This window comes from Neopelma chrysocephalum, unplaced genomic scaffold, assembly GCF_003984885.1.
Source record: "Neopelma chrysocephalum unplaced genomic scaffold, ASM398488v2 Primary Assembly neopelma1_22b, whole genome shotgun sequence".
In the NCBI taxonomy this organism is placed as follows: domain Eukaryota; kingdom Metazoa; phylum Chordata; class Aves; order Passeriformes; family Pipridae; genus Neopelma; species Neopelma chrysocephalum.
This window is the reverse complement of record NW_020897690.1, coordinates 28,696,754-28,718,972: the sequence shown is the minus strand read 5'-3', so window position 1 is coordinate 28,718,972 and position 22,219 is coordinate 28,696,754. Positions and strand designations below refer to the sequence as shown.

General features: G+C 37.2%; 1 protein-coding gene across 5 annotated transcripts in view; it reads left to right on the top strand.

The window, feature by feature from the left end:
• Positions 1 to 22,219, top strand: part of PIGN (phosphatidylinositol glycan anchor biosynthesis class N) — a 107,970-nt gene that overhangs the window by 59,473 nt on the left and 26,278 nt on the right. For all 5 annotated transcript variants that reach the window (XR_003534064.1, XR_003534065.1, XR_003534066.1 and 2 more), the window contains exons 13-20: positions 5,223 to 5,301; positions 7,403 to 7,585; positions 10,851 to 10,987; positions 12,035 to 12,134; positions 12,250 to 12,342; positions 13,750 to 13,841; positions 15,544 to 15,637; positions 21,524 to 21,632. Coding sequence is in view for 2 of the 5 variants with exons in the window: in XM_027682271.1 (XP_027538072.1) it covers positions 5,223 to 5,301; positions 7,403 to 7,585; positions 10,851 to 10,987; positions 12,035 to 12,134; positions 12,250 to 12,342; positions 13,750 to 13,841; positions 15,544 to 15,637; positions 21,524 to 21,632 (887 nt within the window). In the remaining 3 variants the exon portion in view is untranslated. The remainder of the gene's footprint in view (positions 1 to 5,222; positions 5,302 to 7,402; positions 7,586 to 10,850; positions 10,988 to 12,034; positions 12,135 to 12,249; positions 12,343 to 13,749; positions 13,842 to 15,543; positions 15,638 to 21,523; positions 21,633 to 22,219) is intronic.

The following is a 22,219-nucleotide window of genomic DNA, read 5'->3' as shown; positions in this document are numbered from 1 at the left end:
GACCACTATATCTTCCTCAAATCTTGCCACTCCCAAAGAGTCGTAGGATGCACAGTAATTTTTTTTTCTGATAGGGAAGAGTGAGAAGGCAGTGGTAGAAGGGTGTAGATGTGCATGAGCTGAACTGATATTCAGGTACATGGAGCTTGTGTGTATATGTAGTAAATATATCTGGTGAAACAGCTGAAATAAATTTGTTTTCATCTCACGGTGAACTAGGCAAAGATCTCAGTCTTTGTCTTTGTATATGTCATCTACAGGTCTATGATGCTTCCTTGACTTTCATTATTAAATCTGCAGCATCTTAAGTGTTAAACTACTACAGATCCTCAGGGGTTACTCTTTATAGCAGAATTCTGGAAAATTTACTATGCATTAAAATGACTATAAATCATTACCCAAATAATCAGTTATAATAAAATTAACAAACTAACAGTGGTGGATACAGATGTATTTGCAAGACATCTTCCTTTGTTCTGAGTTCTTTTATTTAGTGGTTTGACTGCAGCATGCTATCTATGCCTTTGGGGATGGTAGTTTCTGTAGTGTGATGATAAACAAGACTCGTTGGCCAAAGAGAGATCCCCTTGATATTGCTATGGTGAATGTACTTCATCACAGTCTTGTTGAGAAGTGCTGTCAAATAGCTTAGCTTATATGAAGCATGAATGATATGTTGGAAAGATTAATTTTGTCAGGTATACCTATGACAAGGGTAGCTAACATCTCAGAAGGGAGAGTTTACAAGCACTTGCATGATTAGGCCAATCATTTTGTTTTTTAATTAATTGTGTTTACTCATGGATGAAGCTGTGATTTCTGTCTGGAACTAGAAATAATCTCTAATAGCCATAATGGAAAATAAAATAACTCTTCTAGAACAACCATCATTTTCTGTAAGAATGTAGACTTAAGTCTTTAGAATCCTGATGATATTGTGAATGTGTGTGTTTATAGCATGCATGACCATGGAATTCTTGTTTTTTTCTCAGAGAACTTCACTTTACAGTGCATGTGTTTTGCAATACTTTCAGGAAAAGAATAGGAGGATGGAATTGAATCTACTGAGTGAATTCTCTTTCTGTGTATCTTTTAATAGGACAGGTATTTTTTTGTTATGGAAAAAGACTTCTGATTTTACTGGTCAAGTCTATTCATCTTGAATTTGGTAGAATTGGATTTTGGTGATGGGTAACTGGGAAGAGTGTGTATACACATACCTTTTTTTTCCTTCTAGGGTTCAAAATCTTTCTAATAATGATCAGTAAATTAACTTTATTACTATTAATATTAATTACATGGACGTGTGCATTAAGTGACTTTGAGAATACATTGACATACTACTAGTGCCTCTGGGATGTTGCATGCTAAAACGGGGAAATGATTCTGATCAGTTTATTCTTTTCTAACACTATCTGTATTCTATTGGAAACCTTTCAAATAGTTTAAGTTAAAATTAAGTGGTGCTAAGTATAGTTCAAGCTTTTACTTCTCAGATTTAAATTTTCCTTGTGGTTTTGTTTTTTGGTGAGTCTTGTAGGCTTTATAGAATCACCATTTCTGAAGTCCATGGATTTCTTCTCTAGGCAACTTTCCACTTCTGTTCATGGCTCGTCTTTGTCTGTTTTTGCTTTCTGCTTCATCTAGCAAGGGGCTTCTTTTAAATCTCTCATCTACTTTGTAGCTTCAGGAAGCAAATCAATGTCCTCAATGGATGATAAACTGCCTATGGTGAGCTATACCCATTCTTTAATTAAGGGATAATCAGCATATTTGCTAACTCTTCTTTATAGGCTGGTGCAAGATACAAAAATTCCCTAATCACTTTTTTGCCCTTTTCCTTAATACAGAAGAAAAAATCTTAAGATAATGATCAGCCCTTGCATTTTCATAGAAATTAATAAATTTCACAAAAACAATTGTTAGACAATTGTAAGATCAGCCTCTTGAAAAGCATATCTATGGAAATAAGCTAAAATGTGTGGTATAATGTTAGCTATTGAAAATTAACAATGCCCCATTTGACAAAATAATTGCTTTCTGTGTTTGACTTACTTGAAACTTTAGTGTTTAAAAATCCCATTTATTCTGTTACACCATCTGTGTACAGACATCCCAGGTGCTGTCCTCTTAAGGAGGAATAGGTGAAGACAATTGTTCGTTAATAATATAATGATTCATTGAGAGTAAAAAGATAATAAGGGGGTTATAGCTAAATGACTAAAGATATAAAGTAAAATACAATTTTACTTTATAAGGAGTTTGCATCAAGTATGACAAGGATAAAATTCACAGAAAATAGTATGTGTAAGACAATAAAAATTAGACAGGGAACATAGGAACATCTTAGATGTATTTAAGTCCTAAATAAAGCTCCTGAATATTTATTCTAGATTTTCTTTAAAATCCTTACCTGAAAGCTGGGGGTTTTTTCCCTCCTATTAATCTCCACATATGGTGAAAAGTCCCACTTCTGTTTGGTGTTTTGCCCCCTTTCCCCTACCAAACAACTTGGCAAAATTTGAGGGCCACAAATTTCCTTGAGGCAGTATTTGGATCTGGTTTGCCTACTTTAAGAATTGATTCCAACTGTAGCCCTCAGGCTGTGGAGCTGTAATGTTGGCTTCCATTGGGGCATGTCATGAAGGGGCCGAAACAACCAATATTCACTTTGCTATTTTTCAACTCTGGTTTCTAAAATCCTCTGTTCTACCCCCAAAGTTAAGGTGATCAAACTCTTACCATCACTTTGTCATCATCTTTTCCTCCCTTTTTCCTTTGCCATGGGACCTCTTTCTTCCTACTTGTTTATAGATACCATCCTTCAATTCTTTTCTAGATTGAAAAGAAACAAACATTTTTTTAATACAGTTATTTACTCTTCTCAATAGTAAGATTCATTGCTGCTCCTATTATCCAGTATTTTGGGAGATTCCTGCACAATACTGCTGTGCTCTGAACTTAAGGAAAGAGCATCAAAATATACTAGGATGTTATTAATTATAACAATTCAGATTGTTCAGGCACTGAATACTTGTAATATATTTCATGGCTCAAAAGGTGGTATGTATGTATGTATTGTTGATTACGTATCAACTGATGCTGGGCTATAGGCAAAAGAGGTTCACAAGTGTTTGAGAGCTGCAGGAATGAGCATTTCCATGCAGCAGCTGTGTAAGATCAAGACCTGCCCCTGTGGTTCAGCTGAGTGGGAGTGACCCAGGGCTGGTCCTGATTTGGCACTGCCTGAAACATAAAGTTGGTGGTTGTGTGTGTGGCATGTGAAGGAGCTTGTGCGAGGGAGGGAGGTGTGCAGCTGGGCCATCGTATGCTGGGGATGCTGGGTAGGTGGTGCTGTGCCACAGTGATGTTGTGGAAAGTGTGCAAAACTGCTGTATGTGTTCATCGGCTGTCAGAAAGCTGTGACCCAGGATAGTTTGCCTGTGGTGGCCTAGAGCGACAGTGATTGTGCTGTGGCTTATAACTTACCCAGGGTAAGCCTGGGATCCTCTGGCCTGCTCCCATTCTTAACTTGGAAAGAAAATGGTACAGGAGAAACCGGTCCTTCCCCCTTCCTTTGGTGGAGTTTGGTTGACTGGCTTGTTTGTCCTTGTTCCTACTTTCTGTAGTGGAGGAATTGTAGCAATTACTTAGGTTGATGATCAAATCCATTAAAATCAAAGAGATTTTTATCACTGACCTCAGTGTAGCCAGGTGACTGTGTTATCCTCTGCTCTTGGGATTCTGCTAATAGCTCCCTGTGTGACAGGAGACAAGCTCATAACTTTTCAAAGAGAAGATTGTTACGCATCATCTACTGTTAGTGTGGAACCTGAGCAAATCATCCTGTGCTGTCAGGCTTACAAACTGCCTTCAACATCTTTAAATCAGTTAAATTGCTTAATTCTTGAATGTGCCATGCTTCTTGTCCAGGGCAACGGTCAATAATAATGCTCATCTCATGGCTAGGCTTCGCGAACGAAGATTTGGGAAGGGCTCTACCCACTTTTCTTGCAAGCACGTTGGTGGCTAAAAAGGCCAATACGAGAGAGGCAAGTCCGGTTGCAAAAGACACAGCAGAAAGACTCCTTAGATGGTATATTCTGCAAGGCACGATTCTTTCTGCGTTGTCTTTTCTCCTCAAGGGTGATCCTGCGTGCTTTCTCAAAAGCATCAGCAGCGTTATAAATGGTGTGTCTCCAGGCCTCCCGATTGGAGGCCAGAGTGGACCAGTTATGGTGGTCAATATGCCCGAGGCTGAGTTGTTGCTTCAGGGAGTCCTTGTATCTTTTCTTCGGAGCTCCTCTCTTGCGGCAGCCGGTGGCAAGTTCACCATAAAGCAGGATCTTAGGGAGGCGGTGGTCCTTCATCCTGGAGACGTGCCCTGCCCATCGCAGTTGCGTTCTCAGTAACATGGCCTCAATACTTGTAATTGCTGCCTGTTCAAGAACAGATGTATTGGTCACATAATCTGACCAGTGGATGTTTAGGATTGTACGGAGGCAGCGTTGATGGAAGCGTTCTAGGAGACGCAGGTGGTGGCGGTAGATGACCCATGATTCGGAACCATATAAAAGAGTAGACAGCACAATGGCTCTGTAAACACTGATCTTGGTACTTTTCTTCAAGTGTTTATTACGCCATACTCTTTTATGGAGTTTTCCAAAAGCACTATATGAGCAGAAAAGGTCTGTGGCAGATTTTGGAACGTTTAGGTTGTCCCCCCAAGTTCCTTAAAATGATCATCTCACTTCATGAGGATCAGCACGGCCAAGTCAGATATGGCAACTCACTTTCTGAGCCCTTTCTAATAAAGAACGGTGTGAAACAAGGCTGCGTTCTCGCTCCTACCCTATTCACAGTCTTTTTCAGTATGATGCTCCAAAGGGCCACGGCAGACCTTGATGATCAGGACGGTATCTACATTCGATATCGTACTGATGCAATAATAATGCACAAAGGAGATAATTATTAGATGGGATCAGCTACATAAAAGAAATATCTCTTAATGCAAAAATCTTGAGATAGGTTAAACAGAAACCATGTTGACATGTGTGAAGATAAATGTAGAGGAATAGATTAGTCTCAATTACCTATTTGCCTCTAATGAAGTTCAGAATATTTTCGTTATGTTTCATTCCTGAGTAATTTTTATATTGCAAAGTTTTTTTTTCTGCTCATGAAAAGAAGAAATGTTAATATCTCTTTATATTGTTGTACAGACCACTTTCTGAATCTGAACAAATAAACTTTTTAAAGAAAATAAGATTATATATTCAGCAGCAGAAGTACAATGAAGCGGTAAGTCTGTTTTTGTTGTATGTAAATATTTAGATTTGTTTAAATTGAAATGAACTGAGAAATAAAACTCTTTCATCTCCTGTGATGCATGTCTCATTAACACAAAAAAAATTTCACTTTAAGTCTCAAAAATTTTGCATTTGGATACCAATTCTAATCAATAATACTGACTTGCTGTATTTTTTTCCTCATACTTCCTAAACTATTACCATTCCATTGTATTCTGACACACTGTATGTTTTTATTTTCCACTTTATAAAAGGGTAAATTGAGAGAGAAACTGAAGAATGTAATTCATGTTCACACTTCTTAGACTGCCAGTTGCATGAAAAAAAAGTGATATTTTGCTCCATCGTAGATCTTGGGGTTTTTTTTGTTCTTTTACCTGAACCAGCTGTTCTTGGTTTTAATTTCATGTTTTCAGTTTGTCAGACTGGGAGCCATATATGAAATCATGCTTTCCAGTTCCAGTATTACTTTCCTAAGCTACCACTCACTGTTTGACAGGGTACTTGATGGATGCAGTTCACCAGTGCTTGTATTCTGATGTTCACAAAAATAATTTGTAGAGTTAAATGATACCAAGAAGTCTTTCATTTTAACAGGTTTAGTTTGGTCATTGACTTCTGTGTTAAAAAGTACGTGAAAAAATTGACTATATAAGATTGCATTTAACCTGCCAGATGCATGGAAGAATAATTTCATTATGTATTAGGGTTCAGTTCTTTTTTCCTAATATGATTCTCAGGGTAATAAATTACTATTTTATGCACAGGACAGCTAAATCTATTTTATACCTTATGCCTTTTTATTTACTTTGTTGCAAATTGGAAACAGTTCAGTTTAAATAAATGAATCTATTTTGCTGTGGGAGCAGATTTTCTTTTTGGTTTCCTAATACTTCTACTTGGCTGTCACGTTTACTTGTAGGAGACATTTTGTACCTTTCAGGAGTAGAACCTGCGATTTTGTGGTGTTGGTTATATGTAAGTTTTACCCCTTGTTCGCTTGAATGCCCCAGGTGTTCAAGTTCACTCTTGATCACTGGCACATGAGACTTGCGCCTGTGCCCTGGTTGTCCTTAGCATCCTGTATTGCAATGCAGGAAGGTCAGTGCATGACCAGAAACTGGGATGTGGATGATTCTTTGCCTCAACTCTGTAGCTTTTTGCATTGCAAATATACAGTCATAATTGTATCCTCTAGAATGGTGTCATTTGGGGTGAGTTTGCCCATTGGCAGACTTGTGATCTCTTCAGTTGTGGCCATACCTTTTTCTGTTGATTTTTGTTAAGTCCCAACTGAATACCTGCACATATAAAGAAGCATCATCATGTATGTTCAACTTCTTATTCTACTCCTCCTTACAGATCTTTTAACCACTAATCACTCTGTGACCACAAAAAACACAGATGAGCTTCCCATCTTTGGGTAAATAAGAGGAGTCAACACATCTGAATGACACTCATGATGGGAAAACCCATTGTTTTTATCATGATGTCTCCCCATTGGAGATACTGAGTAAGGGGGCCTGTGATTAGAGTAGATACAACCCTTCTTGTGTCCAAGTGATTTACATCCTGAGAGTCCCAAGCAGCTGCTTTGTGAATGAAGCTGGGACTCCAGTATAGTCTCTGAACCCCAGGAAGGAGGTGTTTCAGGCTGTGGCGAGTGACCATATTTCAGCTGCATCCATAATCCTCCTCCTGCATAAATGTGCCTTCAGAAGCACATGACTGTTTTTCAAGGGAGTAACTTATTATGGAATATATATAGTCAAATGCTTATGGGGAAACCAAGTGACATGCTTGGTGTTCAAGGTGTGCTATCTGTGTAGCTTTCACCATGTAACTGCTGTCATGGCCAGGGAGGAAGGCTAAGGAGCCAAGCGATGGCTGATCTTATGTCCAACAGAAGTCCAAAGCAGTGTGTACTCCAGCACCTGGTGCTGGCCAAAACACTGTACCTGAGTGTGGAGAGGACATGAGTGCCAAGAGTGCTGGAGCTGCCTGAGCTCCAGTTGCTGTCAGTTAGGTTGATCTGTGGAATGGGGAACTTACACTGTTATAAACTGTTGCTTATGTGTTTGGTCCACCTCCAGGTATCCTTGTGCAAAACCCTGATTAACCTTGCTTTGGAAGGCTTGTCCTATTACCATACTTATGATAGATTATTCCTGGGTCTAAGTATTGCAATGAGTTTTGTGGGCTGGACGACTTATGTGATTTTGGTGATTATCAAGACCCATACCAATTTGACCAAGACTGTTCCAACTAATAATAAGGTAGGTTGAAAACCTGTAATTATTTTTTTCTACCAGTTTTCAGCGTTACATGTGTGCTCAGTGACTCTGTGTGGGACAAATTGCACACCTTACACTTCTTTTGACTTCGTGTGGAAAATGGCAAGCTGTTGAGTTTCCCAGCTGCTCTAATCCTGTGTAGTGTTACTGTTTGGTCCATTTATTAGGATCAGTACTCCTAAGCCATGCAAGTCTGCATATGCAATACTGTGCTTCCTCAGTTTCTTCCTTCCTACAGGTTTGCATTTTACTAGATGCTAATGCAACTGTAAGCAAACATAGTGGTTTAAAACTGGTAAAGGATCTGTCTTGAATCAGGAGCCAATTTTCAGCATTAATTTTAGTAAAGTCAGCATGCTGTTGTAATAGTCCTCTTTTGGAAGAATGGTCTTCCAGTTTGATTTTTGTTCTTTACTGTAAAAAAAAAATTGCATGTAAATTATGGTTATTCCTGTCCTCTTTGGCAGTTTTAAATCAGTTTTCAGAAGCTGTGCAATCCAATCATGGCATTTTTAAAATATATAACCCATTTTAATAAGTGAGTTGTGGTTTCACAGAGCAGCCTGCTCTCTTGCTCTTTATGATTTGCAAGGGTGCAGCAGAAGACATCAAAGATGAAGGAAGGTCTTTTTGACAAGGTTATTATGGTTTGATTTTTCACAAAGTAGAAAATCATAGGAAATTAATTTACTTTCAGTCATTCATCAGGAAAAAAGATACTTCAAAAAGGTGAACAGGCAAAAAGCTGGCATTTCACTAGAGAAGGATTAAAGCCTTCAATGGGGAAGGGAAATTCTCCCAAACTTCAAGAATTTGTTTCAGAATAAAAGGAATTGTTTCATTTGGTAAGGTAAATGAGAATGAGCACTCAATATCTTTACTGCCTTCAACACATTACTCTGAGAAAATTCCTATCATGCTATCTTGAGGTTTCTACTACTGGCTGAAATGAGATAGCCTTGACCTTTAATGAAAATGATCAAACAAAATTAAAATGGAAAATATTAATAAGTGCTGTACGGTATGATTTAGGTTTTTTTTCATCAAATAACTGAGAGGAAATAATCCAAGATGCATGTTGTGTTAGATATGAACAAAATGATTACAATAAATAGACTGAAGATCAGGCATATTAATAACTACATTAAGGAAAGTTTTGCATTTTTAGTTTTACATAGATTTTCATTTGGTATATTGATTTTATTTGTGGAAGGCATATTTTATGCTAGTAACACTGGCAGGAAAAAATAGGTTTCTTAGTTCTCTATCTATAGAATTTCTCTTTCCTCAGTTTTCTGGAGAACCCTTTTTTAGTGTTCCTAAATACTTAACCACAGTGTAAGGTTAATGCTTCATATATGGAAATTATTTGTTTTATAGCTCATATTGGAACTACTTAAAGAATTTTGCTGAGAAACTAATCTACCATTGACAAAGAGTCTTCTGCAAAGCACAACCTTATAAAATCAAGGAGCCTCTGAATAATGAAACTGTATATCCTGTATATATCATCTTTAAAAGTTTTTCGTTTGTTGTGCTGCGTATGAAAAAGCTTTTTTTCTTTTGGTGTAGTGTGCTGTTTTGCTTAGCAAGAAGCATAACCTTTTGATCTGTTTTAAACATCCACAGAAAATGCAAATCTGGTTTCCATTTTCAATGCATGACTAACTCTATTGGACTCTATAATATTTATATCGCTGTATGGACTAAAATGTTGATTGTATGTGTTTACTCATTCAGTGATAAATTATATTGTGTGCCTATCATGTATACATATTCATTCTGTCTATATGTCAGCAAATGTAAAATTTAAAACTAATAAAGCAAAATTGCAATGTCAGCTTTCCATAAGACATATATTTTCTTAATTTAATGGCACATCTTAGGAGAAATTCTATTTTAAAAATCATTTAGAACTTGCATTTACTGCCAGTTTAGATCAAGGCAGTTGTGTGTCACTTACAGGGAGGGGGTGTTAGAAAAGATATTAATCCATCTATGTGAACTGCTAATTGATTTTTCTTTTCAGCATATTTAACTTGATTGTGTGTCTGTCTACATAACTCTTAAAAGAAACTAGCATTTCTTTAGAAGAAAAGAGTGTCTTTGTCATTACCTACACAGTACACTAAGACTGCTCGGTCACTAAATCTGTCTTTGCTATATCAAGTTGCATTACGTACAGACAAAATTGTTTATTTAAAACTTGTACATAATCTTCCCTTACCACTAATTCTTCTGATATCTGAATGTCCCTGAATAAGGAAGAGCAGTTCAATGACCAGATAAAAGGCAGATGCAGAGTGACTGTTTAATGCTCGTCTTTGTACAAACAAGAGATTGCTGCTATCTGATGATCGAGAACTGACCTACCTATCTTAGATAACCCATTTTAAAAATTTCCTTTCTCTTTTTGATGTTCCTCCTTACAGTGTTCTCAATCTGAGAATGTATTTCTTTGAGTACATAATGTTCTGATCCCACATCTAATTTATTTTTTTTAAGAAAAGCCCAAAGCAGGAGTTTCAAGTTAGGATTAAGTATATTAACAATTGTAGCTATGCTACCTTTCAGTGCTGTGCACTGCTAGTCCACTGTTGTATTTTGAAATTGTGGGTTCTTTGAATAAGGCAGTTTCTCCTGTGGAAGGTTGATCACAAGCCTCCTTCAGTAGCTGTTCCTAGATCCTGAATAGTTATGGGTTTTTCCAGTAGGAGTTAATACTTTGTATTTTCATTTAATTAGTTCTCTTACAAATGTCTCAAGTAGGAGAAGGAAACATCCTGATGGAATTTTCATTAAACGCTTTGACCGTACTGCTATGAACTTGAACTCCAAAGGCTGAACTCCAAGTCTATTTTTAGAATCTAAACTTGAGAGTTCTTTTTTCCAAGACCCTTAGCATCTCTGATTGCAGATGGATTTCAAGTCTCCATGGAACATAAATAACATTGCATATATTTGACTTCCAGTTTGTACAGATTTGCTTTTCCTGTGCAGATTTTACTGCAGGACCTTATGAAGAGATGTATTTAGAATTAGATCTTCAAATCCTGCTGTTAGTTGGGGTTTTTTTAATCTGGCTGACAATTTTGTTCAGAGTTGTGTACATAGCCACATGGCAGCTTGTGTGGCTGTGTTAAAATACCATTTGTTTTACTGTGTAACTAAAAAATGGAAAATAGTGTGTAGTTTAAAATATGTTATTGCTGTTTCAAGAATGTTTGTCCAACTATTTGTTTTTCAGAAATCTACTGTTCTCTTCTATGGTTTTGCCTTTGCTGGAATGATAATAGCTTTTTTCCTGTTGATTCAAACATGTCCTTGGACATACTATGTATACTGTCTCTTGCCAGTACCAGTATGGTATGCAGTTGTGAGAGAGTAAGTAAAGAATGCAATTTATGACTACTGTTTTACAAGACCAGGTCTGGGCTTCCTTATTGTTGAGAGTTAAATTTTTCCCATAACTTTGGGAAAAAAGTTAGATACAATTCTATTAAACTTCATGAAATGTTTCCTAAGCCATTCCAAAGGATTCTGGTTTATATTTCAGTTGACATCGAGTAGTTTCCAAACTGACTGATACAGCTGCCAATTCTAGACGATGCCTTTTCTATTATAAAAAATAAATTAAAATATTTCCAAGACAAAATGTTTTTAGTACTCTTGTAACTCTAGTAAAAGAGTGCTAAAATCTTGGGCAAATACCTGTAGCACCTGAGTTGTTTTGTAAAATGGGACTGGTTGTTCCTTTTCTTCAGTAATTTTAAAATAGTCTGATCCTGCAAAGTGTCAAGTGTGCTGAACTCCAGCTGCTCTTGGAGAACATGTACCAGTCATGTTGAGGAATGTGCTCCCATATTGAAACAAATTTGTCTTCTTTGGGTCTCCTTTTACTCCAAACCCAAAAATACTTGTTACCTTCTGATTCCTATTACTTTCCTGATCTACGGGCAATTTGTAAATACCACCTCAGTATTATTCAGAGAAAATGAGACCAACTGCAGTTAGATAATGAACTGTCTCATAAAACATTGGAAAAGCTAACAGGGAATTTTTTTCTCTCTCTAAACCTTCTGAATGTTTTGTCACTTATGACAGACATTAAGCAAAACATAACCAAAAATATTCATAAACTCAAAGTCAGTTTGGATGGAGAATAATCTGAAGCTTGTCCAAATACTGGCAAAGATGTGCCAGAAATAGGAGGAAAAGAGCAGGAGGGTTTTATTGTTGATTTATATCAAGTAAAGCTGAACAGAAGGATCCTCTGGCCATCAACCATTCCATTTCTAAACAGCAGGCATGACCAACAATATCTGTAACTTCTTTTGTGCTCTGACCCCTTCCTTGCCCTTCAAAGGTAAAATCTATGTTATTTCTATTTTTTAAAAAATAAATATTATCTTGTTCCATCATTTTTAACAGAATTCCTGTTATTCAAGACCTGGCCAAAAATGTCTTGTCACTTCGTATCGGTCAATCTATAGGATTCCTCTTGGTTTGTATACTAGGAATTGAAATACTAGTAAGTATTTTGTCCATATGTATCAACAGGGTATCTCATTTCTAGCATTGTAACTCTTTGAGAAGTGAATGTCTCTGATTTTCAGTCTTCTGTTGGATTTTTTTTTTTTAATTAGGTCTTCAGCTTTTTCTACCGCTCTGCACTTACTGTTGGTCTTCTTGTTTTTGCTGGCTGGCCAGTGATCACACAGCTCTGGGTTCAAGCAAAGGTACCGTATTGCTTTGCTTCTTAAGCAGAGCATTTTAAACTGTGAACAGCTGGATTACATCTTAGGATGTTGGACCTGGTCTCTTTGGAATGCTGCTTTAGGTTCCTGTTCAATTTATGCTCTTATTCTAATCTCTGTCATGAGCAGCATGTAGCAAAGCAAGGAAATTTAATATGATCTGGAGAGGTCTGTAATACAACATAGGTAATAAGACTGCTTAAGAATTTTGGGGTAGCTATGAATTAGCTATCAGTTTTCTGTTGTTAATAACAAAAAAGTGCTTGACTTAATCATATGAAGTGCATATCATTTATTAAACTGTCACAATAGAAATAATGTTAACATGTGTAATTGGTCATCATTTAAGTAATATGATCATTTATTAAAAAAGGAAAAAAAATTGAGGATAACTGAAAAACACTTGTCAATTCATCATTGTCTGCAATCAGCTGGCACACATTGTTCCTCACAGCCAGCTTTCTGTACTGTTTTTCCCAGGGAAAAAGCTCCATTTTCGTAGATGTGGATGTGAAGTGGCACAATCTTTAATTTAAGATATTTAATTTGATTTAATTTCTTCCATTAGTTTATTCGAACATCTCTTTTTTCATGGGATACCTAAAACCTAGGGTTCTGGAGTGAAAAAAAAAAAAGGAGTCAAGTTGCTAAGTCTTGTTCTGCAGGAACTGTCAAAGTGGAGGCTTGTATTTGTTTACGTACAATTTTTGTTATAGTTGAGTAATCAAGTGACTTGTCTTAAAGCTGGGTATGCACAGAAGATGTTTTGCAGCACTGAAATTTCCTTTCAGAAATGCCAGTTTGACTTGAGCTTGAAAACTTTAAATGATATAGCTCTTAATGTTTTTATTTAACTAAAATACCTGGGATAATGGTTTGGGTTTTTGTCCTCCTGGCAGTGGGTTTAGAGAACTGCTTAGATGATTATAGTGGTTAAATCAAATGGCACACAGATTCAAAGACTGGAAAATGTTGCCATATTCTCAGAGTATTCTCTCTCAATGCTGATTAGTTAACTGCTGCAATCTTCTGAGGACATTAGTTTTATGTCTTTCTTCTGTTAGGTCACTCATCAGATTTCTGGCCCCTGCAATGTGTGTGAAGGCCACACTTTGAGAAACTGCTTACAAGTGTAAACTTAGCTTAATTATCATTGTCTTTGATGGGATTTTGACAGCTGTGTAAATGAGATTCTTTTCTGTATTACATTGAAGTGCTGTAATATCAATGATCCCTTTTTTAGTTAATTTTACTCTTGAGAGAGGCAGGGGTTTTTGCTCGTGGGAGATGCAAGTATCCATTAGTAGTTCACTGAATATTTCTTTATGATTAGACCATTGTCTGTTCACATGACCTCCAAAAATCCCATTTGTTTTTATTTTTTTTTAGACAAGAGCATTGATCTGGACTCTTCTGTGTGTGCTCCTTGCAATATTTCCATTAATGCCTGTTGTAGGAAGAGAACCAAACATTCCTCTGGTGTAAGAATCTCATTTTGTTCTTTAAACTTTTTATTTCCCTCTTTGATATTGAAAATTGAGGCTGTCTTTTGATATGTGTGAGGAATTGTATTATTGAAAGCTGTCTGAGACAGGAGTTGAAATTCAGAATTTAAATAACATGATTATAGAGACCTCTGTTACTCACTAATGTGAATGAGAATAGACTTAATTCTTTTGCCACATCCATTTGGTCTTTGTGTTAATCTGTAATTTCTTGTCAAGGGAAACATTTCTCATAACACAAAAATTTTCACATTTTATATGAAAATAAAGGTTGTCATTAAAGGAGGAGCTTCACTGGAGTGCAAACATGGTAAATATGAACAAGAACATTTAGTCAAAAGCAATTTATTTTTGGTAGCATCTTTCTGAATTTGTCCATCTAATTTTGAATAATCTATCTTTGAATAACACTCTGTACCTAATGAGATATTCAGGGAAATAGAACAAACAGGATAGGCAGAGCTCTCTTCTTCCTCAGTGTCTCCTTTGTCTCTTCTTTTTCCACTTCTACTTCTCTGTTCTGAGTTTTCCTTTATGGTGTTGCTTGTCTGATTTTTAGCAGTTGTTGATTTACATTTTCTTCTAGCGCATCTTTGTCATCTCTCCTTCTCTTTTGAGCTACTCTTTGATCAAACAAGCCCTCTCTCATATCTGGATGCAATCCAGGTGGTTGACCTGAAGGGTTAGGCTTGTGATGTCATTGTATTTACTGTCAATAGAGACTTGACCCTGGACTGCAATGGCTCCTGCTGTTTGCAGAAGATACTGTGCCCCACCAGAGCCAGGGTGCCTGATCCTCAGTGAAATATGGGATTTGAGCAGTAATATATGATTGCAGGTAGAATTATGAGCCCAGATATTTCCAAGATTATTGACATTCTGCCTAATTTTTTTCGCTGTGTTTTAAATCCATCTGTTGAAAACCCTTCTGAGTTTCGATCCTTGGGCACATTACAAATATTCAGGACAGATTTGCTTTGGCTGTATTACAGCCTCTCAACTGTATATACACATGTATGTATTTTTGCTGGTCCAAACTGAGGTTTTTCTATTCTTTAGAACATTTGTGCACAGCTTAGAAATCAGAATAGAATTAAATTACCTTCAGATCTTCCTCCCTGACATTTCTCTATATTCACCTTGCCCAGACTTTCTATTTATTCTTCTAATGAAACATTGCACCTCTGAAACACTTTGTGCTTGTCTGAATCTTTTCAAGGGAGTTTTGAAGCTGAAAAAGCTTGAAGCAACAATTAAAAATATATGTATATGTGACACTTCTAGATGTTGAAGGTAAGTTGATGCTGGGAGAGAAGATACAGGAGGGAGAAATCAGAGTGCCAGTGAGAAACAGGTGCATCTGTTCTTGAGCAGTGGCACTGTATGTCAGGTTAGAGCTTCTCAGTGCATTAATAAAACTTGTATGGTAGGAACAGAGAGCTCCTGACTCAGCTCATCATAAAAAAGAATTATATAGGCAGTGGAAGCAGGGTCAGATGATCCAGTAGGAACCTAGAGACACTGTCTGAGTATGCAAGATAGTTTAGGAAAGCCAAAGCTCTCCTGGGGTTGAGTCTGGTGTGGGATGTAAAGTGCAACAAGACAGCATACAGCAGCAAAAAAAAGACTTTTGATTCTATTTCCTGGGATTTTATTGTTCTTTTGTTTGCTTTTGCAGAATAGCAGCTGGTTTGCTGACCCTCTTGATCTCTTGCTTCTCATTGGCAAAAAAGTACAGAAATAATGAAGATCTGAAAGTATATTTTTATCAGGTCAGTTGCTACTTTTCAGTAATTCTCAAATTTTTACATGCAAATTTTTATGTACTTTCTAAGAACATGTTCCTATCAAGGCCACAATTTTCAAGAAGAAAGTTATTGTTTCTAAGAGTTTCCCCCTTGACTATTTCAAGAGAACCATGTGCACATGTGTAAGTACCATCATGCTGTGTTCCCAAAAGCCCATCCTGTGTATATTTATACTGATTGATGTGTAGATGTGTGTACATATTTTGATACTTTGCTTGGAGAGTTTGAGAGTTTGTCCTGTCTTTGGTCTGTGTACATAAATTCTACTGACCTTTGCAGTAGTTGCATGTGCACACTAAGGACAGGCTTGCTGGTTGAGGGGGCTGAACCAGTTGTAGTTTTTTGCTGTAGAATTTTTCATTGTGTGGGACTGATACTAAGCTGGCTTTCCATTGGTTAAATCTTTCAGATGAAAGATAAGATTTTTATTTCTTTATAGCTTCATGAAATAAGTAGATATTTTTCAGAGTAGCTGCTAATTAAGTTCTAGAGAGCTTTAACATTCTAATAATAGCTTACATGTCTGCTGTCCTCTTTTTTTTTTTTTCTTTTCTACTCATTACAAGATAATGGTTTTATTTCAGGACCAGCTTTATTAGTTATGACTTTGTGTGTCCTGGAGCTTCTTATTGAGCTAAGCTATGCATTCATTATATCAGTGATTTAGGTATAGAGCTCAAATTGGTTGAAAGGAAGAGGGGAAACAGTAATGAATAGTTAAAATGCTTTTACCTGAGCATGAAGGCATGTAAAATGTGGTGGTGATTTCTCTGAACTTTTACAGCTTACATGTGGAAAAGAAAGATATGTCAGTTCTTTTCCTAAGCATTTAGAACATATATTTTCAGTACAGAATTGGCAATGGATTTCTCACTGGAATGCCTGAAAACAGCTTGCACTGGATGAAGGAGTGAGGGAGCAGCTGGGTGGACAGCTAGCTAACTCAACTCAGCACACAACTGCTGCAGCATCTCATGTCGTGTAACTTCATGGAGGAGCTCAAAAGTTAAGATGATGAAGAAATAGATCTGTAGTAAAAAAGTAATGCCGGAATACTCTTGGGCAAACTTAGAGAATCAGGAAATTCACTCATAGAGGCCTGAGGTACTTAAGTAGATGAAAATGTTCCGCCTGCTTGTTCAGAAAGTAATGTCTTAATTTTTCTCCCAACCTTTAAGAAGATCATAAAGTTCCTCAAATTGCCTCTTAATCAGAAGATACTTTACGACAGTGACATCTGATTACTAGTCTCTATTAGACTTTTGTTTCAGCACCTTACTTGGGAATGGAAAACATGGGATCCACCATTCACACTTTGGGTAAGGAAATGATTGAGAGGAGAGATTATTCAGACGTAGAGGGGGAAAAGGACATTACAGAGGCATTATACATGTTTCTAAATAAATACCTTGTTTTGAGGTTAGGTTGCATTTAGTTGCTTTGAAACGTGCATTTAGTTCCTTTGAAAGGAAAATGCTTGTCGGAATTTAAGTATTTCTGGGCAACAGAATTCCTTCATTCTCCTTGTATGTTTTCATTTGAGTTGGACTTCTGGGTGGGAACAGGAAGGGGTAATTTTCAAAATACTTGTTTAGAGCATTTGGAAATCCCGAGTTTTGATTTACAACTCCCAGACAGTTTTAAGAGTGAGATGAGTCTCCTAGTCAAAGGAAACATACCTATTTTGCAGTGACAGACAGTGATCAGGGCACTGACATGCATATCCATAAGTACACTCAATCAGGTTCCTACTTTGCATCTGTCAAGGGATTTTGTAAAAGTAGGTTTTGCAGCTCCCCCACAGGTGGTGTTTGGAGGCAGTCATTGAAGGTTATGCTTTCCTCTCATAGTATTGTTCCTTCCTAGAGAGGAAACTAAGATTGTTTCTTTGATGTTTCTTCATTTTGGGGAATGAGAAGATAGATGAATTCACTGTAGGTCTTTCTTCTCTGTGTTCCACTTTTTTCCAAGTATTGACTGAAGTAAGTGGTGTCCCTTACTCCTATGGTTTTTCTTGGGGATTTCTTTAACTGCTCTGCTAACACCTTCTATAGGTTCAACTCTGACTAAAAGCCTTTGAATTACACAGTGGAAAAGGAATAGGTGGAGAGTCTAGCTGGTTTCGTGGGTTTTTTTCCATTTAGCAAAATGGAAGTTCTATTGATCTGGCCAAATTTTTTTGCTACTTTTATCAGGATCCCATGACTTCTCTTTGGCTTTGTCTTTGTTTTGTTGTTTGGTTTTTTTTAATAATTTTTCTCTTTGTTTTGGTGGTGTCTGTGTGCAAGAACCTTCTTTTAAATCTTTCATTTTACCTCACCTCAATTTTTTGCATCTGCTGATTTGGGTTGAGATGCATTTTCTTACAAGAAATAAGATTATATTTCCTAAAGGCTCAAGTAGTTCTTATTTGCCTGAGTTGTTCTTCACAAATTATTTTGGAATTACATTTGAATAAAGACTCTTCCCTTTTCAGTTCTCTTCCTATTTCAATCACAGAAAGAAAGGGATTCAGCATAGCCTAGGCTTTTTGTCATGCTTATGGTGAGCTTTTTCTCTTCTGAAGAAAACTTTGTTCCTTTTTGTCCAAGTGAGCTTCCTTTTTCATCTGGAAATTAGCCTGTAGTGAAAATATCATGCCTTGTAAGGAACAAAGCTTGTTCCATTACAGTAATTGCTCTGCTTTTGGTCAAAAAGAAACCTGAGCTGGCAGATACCATCAGAGTAGGTAAAAAACCTGCCAGTTTGCAGGTAGTCCTTCACAGAAAAGATAATTCCCTCTGATGTGGTCCTGAACTGTGTTATTTTTGTGTTGGTTTCCATGGATGGGACAGTGTGTACACCTTAACAAACACCTGTATAAATCTAAGAGGCCACTTACAAGCTGCTCATTTATTCACTGTTTTTTGTGCATACACACTGTAGATTTTCAACATGGATATTAGCCTTAAAGTAACAAAAAAGTCAGACAACAAAACAGCATGATCAAAAAGATTTTTCATTAAAACTGGCTAAATGTGTAAATAAAGACATTTTTAAAGTAAAAATGCAAGCTTGAGTAACTTCATAAGATTACATTTACATTTCTGTTACAAAAACTTCAGTTATGTTTAGACCTAATTTTGAAGTTTTGATACATGTCACTGCTTGAGGTAGAAGGTACTAGTTACACCCTCACCGTTTTTGAAAACTGACAGGAGTTAGTCAGCTTTTCTTTTGAGATCATTAAAGAGGGAATAACATTTTTTTACTGAATTTTGTTTGCTCTGGCAAGGAATTGCCTTTTGGTTAATTATCTTTCTGTCTTCTGGGTGTCAGTCTCTTCTCCCAAGTAACAAGTGATAGGAGAAGAGGAAACGGCCTCAAGTCACACCATGGGAGATTTAGATTGAATATTAGGAAAAAATTGTTCACAGAAAGGGTTGTCAGGCATTGGAACAGGCTGCCTGGGGAAGTGGAGGAGTCTCCATCCCTGAAGGTATTCAAAAGACGTGTAAATGTGGCACTTAGAGACATAGTTTAGTGGTGGAGTTGGCAATGCTGTTAGCTGGGCTCACTGATTTAAACCTAAGCAAACGTAAACAATTCTTTGATTCTATGATCTCTGAGAGGTCACTAAGGCTTCAGGAATGATGAAAACAGGAGTCATTCATAATCCATCAGTAGACTGCTGCAGTGCTACTGTACAACTTAGTTTTTGTGTTGGAGAGAGCACCAGTTTCTCTCTGCCAGCAGTTTCATAGGTGATGTCCAGTTTTTGCTGCACTGCTGAAAACACTGCTGTTTCCATTGCTTGATAATGTTGGGCCAAGTTATTATTCCTAGGAGGCTTGAACTTTGTGCATGTCCAAGGTGATCAGTTTATTAGTTTTCTCCTCTAAATTAGAATTATAGAATCATTTTGGTTGGAAAAAACCTATAAGATCGAGTCCAACCATTAACCTAATGCTGCCAAGATCACCACTAAACCATGTCCCTAAGTACAACATATACACATCTTTTGAATAGGAGGAGAAGTAAACAGAAGGAATCCATGTCATATTGTTGGAACCAGGGGAAGGAAGGGTGTTTTCAACCAACCTTGTACCCAGCCAATGATGCTAGTTCTTCTACCATTATGCCTGTGGGTTGTTTCCATGATATATGCTTAGGAAAACTCCCAGACAGAGGTGCTGGCGGTATCAGGACTGCAGGTGTCATCCTTGGTTTCCCCATTCTAGCTGTGACCTACGGATGAGTGTGTCTCAGAGACCTGCTCTTAAGCTGTTCAAAAATAATCTCTGAGATTCAGAGAAGGTTGTGAAGGATGAAAGAAGACAGTTTCTTAGCTGTTTCTTAGCTGTTTCCGTCTCCATGTTGCTTCTACTCTGTTCAACAGAGATGTTGGTAAAAGCCAAGAGCAGTTTGAACATTATTTAAACTGCAAACACAGGATTCTTAAAAGCAGATGCAGAGCCCTTCCGTGGACACTGGTATAGATCTTGCAGCAGTACGTTGTGTTTACTAATGTGCCCAGGTCATCATAAGTCTTCCAAGGCACAAGATATGTTATGGGACATGACACAAAGTGAGTGCAAAATGACTGCACCAGTGTCTGGGGGATAGCAAAGGGATTACCAGAGCTCGTGACACTAAAAGAACTTGAAAAGATGTATCAAAGGCCTGAATACAGCAAAAGTATCCAAGATTAACATCAGAGGTCTAAAGAGTCCAATTCCCTGTGCTTTTGGATGCCACTGTTCTGACCTTGGTTATTGATGTCACAGAGAAATACAAGGTACGTGTTCTTGTGGCCTCAAATTAAATAGAAGCAGCAGATATTGAGCACCTGTGAGACTGGCCAAAAATGAATGCTGACTGCTAAGTGTATCCTCTGGGCTGATACCTAGGTATCACTTCGTCTAGCAGGAAAATAGCAACTATTCATATGGCAAAAAGAGATGGATGTGAACACTGGGTAGTTGCTGCACACTAAAAAAGCCACAACAGCAATTACATCTTGTAATGCAGTTTTAAAGCACATGTTTGTGAAGTACTGTGCATGCTTGATTTGCCTTTTAGTGGAACTGTAGAGTTGTGAATAAATAGCAGTAATTGAAAACTTGGCTCAAGCATTTTCTTGCATAATTGTCACCTTTCAAAAGTAACTGACTCATGAGGTAATTTTCCTAAGGTTTTTTGCATGTACTTGGTGACTGAATGGTGTCTCTTGAATTAGTCAAGGAAAAAACCCTCTTCAGCTTCCCTGCTTCTCCAAGGCACAGGGCTCTGCTTGGCTCAAACAATTTAATTGAAGGGGGGAAAAAAAACTTCTTTCCATCCCTTAAAAGCCACCTCCAATCTCTTCTGCTGCTGCTTCTCTTCTTACCGGAGCAGTTTTGCCCATGCTAAGCTCTTACCTTAACTACCCTTCCCCTTTGCCCTGTACCTGATACTGCAGCAGAGCTGGAGGTTCTGCTTATTCTTGGTGGTAATTGTTTGAGGACAACTGCACCTTTAAAAGCTGGAGGCATATGTTTTCTGTGGTTTGCATGAGTGTTTAAGTAGTTACTCTTGACAAAGAGCATGTCATATCAGATCAGTGATCCAGGGTCCTTGTGTATGCTATTTTAAAGTAGCACAAATAAATAATAATAAGCATACTAATAAAAAATAAACTGGAAGGAAGTTTTAAAAAGCTCGTAATTGTAAATTATAAAGAGTTAGAAATTCTTAACACTACATGTCAGACTTCCTGTTCTTAAGGTGATTCAGAAGAGGTGTTTATGCAACTCTAAAGCATATTTACGTATTTAGTATGGGATGGAAGAGATCCATACATTAATTTTGTGTTTCATTTCTTCTTTCTAGATGTTGAGTATTGCTCTTTCAACATATGTTGTGAGCAGTACCCATGACAGTCTCAAGAACAAACTGGGATTGCCTGTATTGAATCAAATTATTAGCTGGATGACTCTAGGTAAGAAAATCTTCCCTCTCAAACTTCTATCTGACAGTTTGCAGAGTCTGGGGTTGGATGGGGGATGATGTTGCTTTTTCACTACCGTTTTACTTTCCTTTATTTGATTCCCAGTAGTTCCTCTGTGTGTTTGCTTTCCTAAGTGAGTTTTTTTGAGGAATGTGTTAGTCTTCTAAAATATTACTCCTTTGTGTGTTTGTGATAAAATGCAAATACCTTTGATTTACAAGTACCTTTATCTTTTGAGTATACAGAATATCTTGAAGACCCCTTTTAGGGATGCAATGGTATAAATTCCCTTTTTGTTTCACTTGGAGCATAAGCATATTTTCATTTGGAGATAAGGGTGATCTGGGATGTTCTACAAGCAATCCAGTTAAGCATAGGGAAATGAGGAAAGATTGTTGCTGTATTTCAAGGCAAACTTGAAGTTGCAGCTGATGGGAGAGACCCTTGAAGTGTGGAAGTGGTTTTGAGAGCTGCCTTCAAAAATACCTGTGAAATAATGATGCAAGTGTATGACTGATATCTGTTAGAGCCTCGTTATTAAAGAAAAAAAGCAACTCAGAAGTCCATGGATTTTTCAC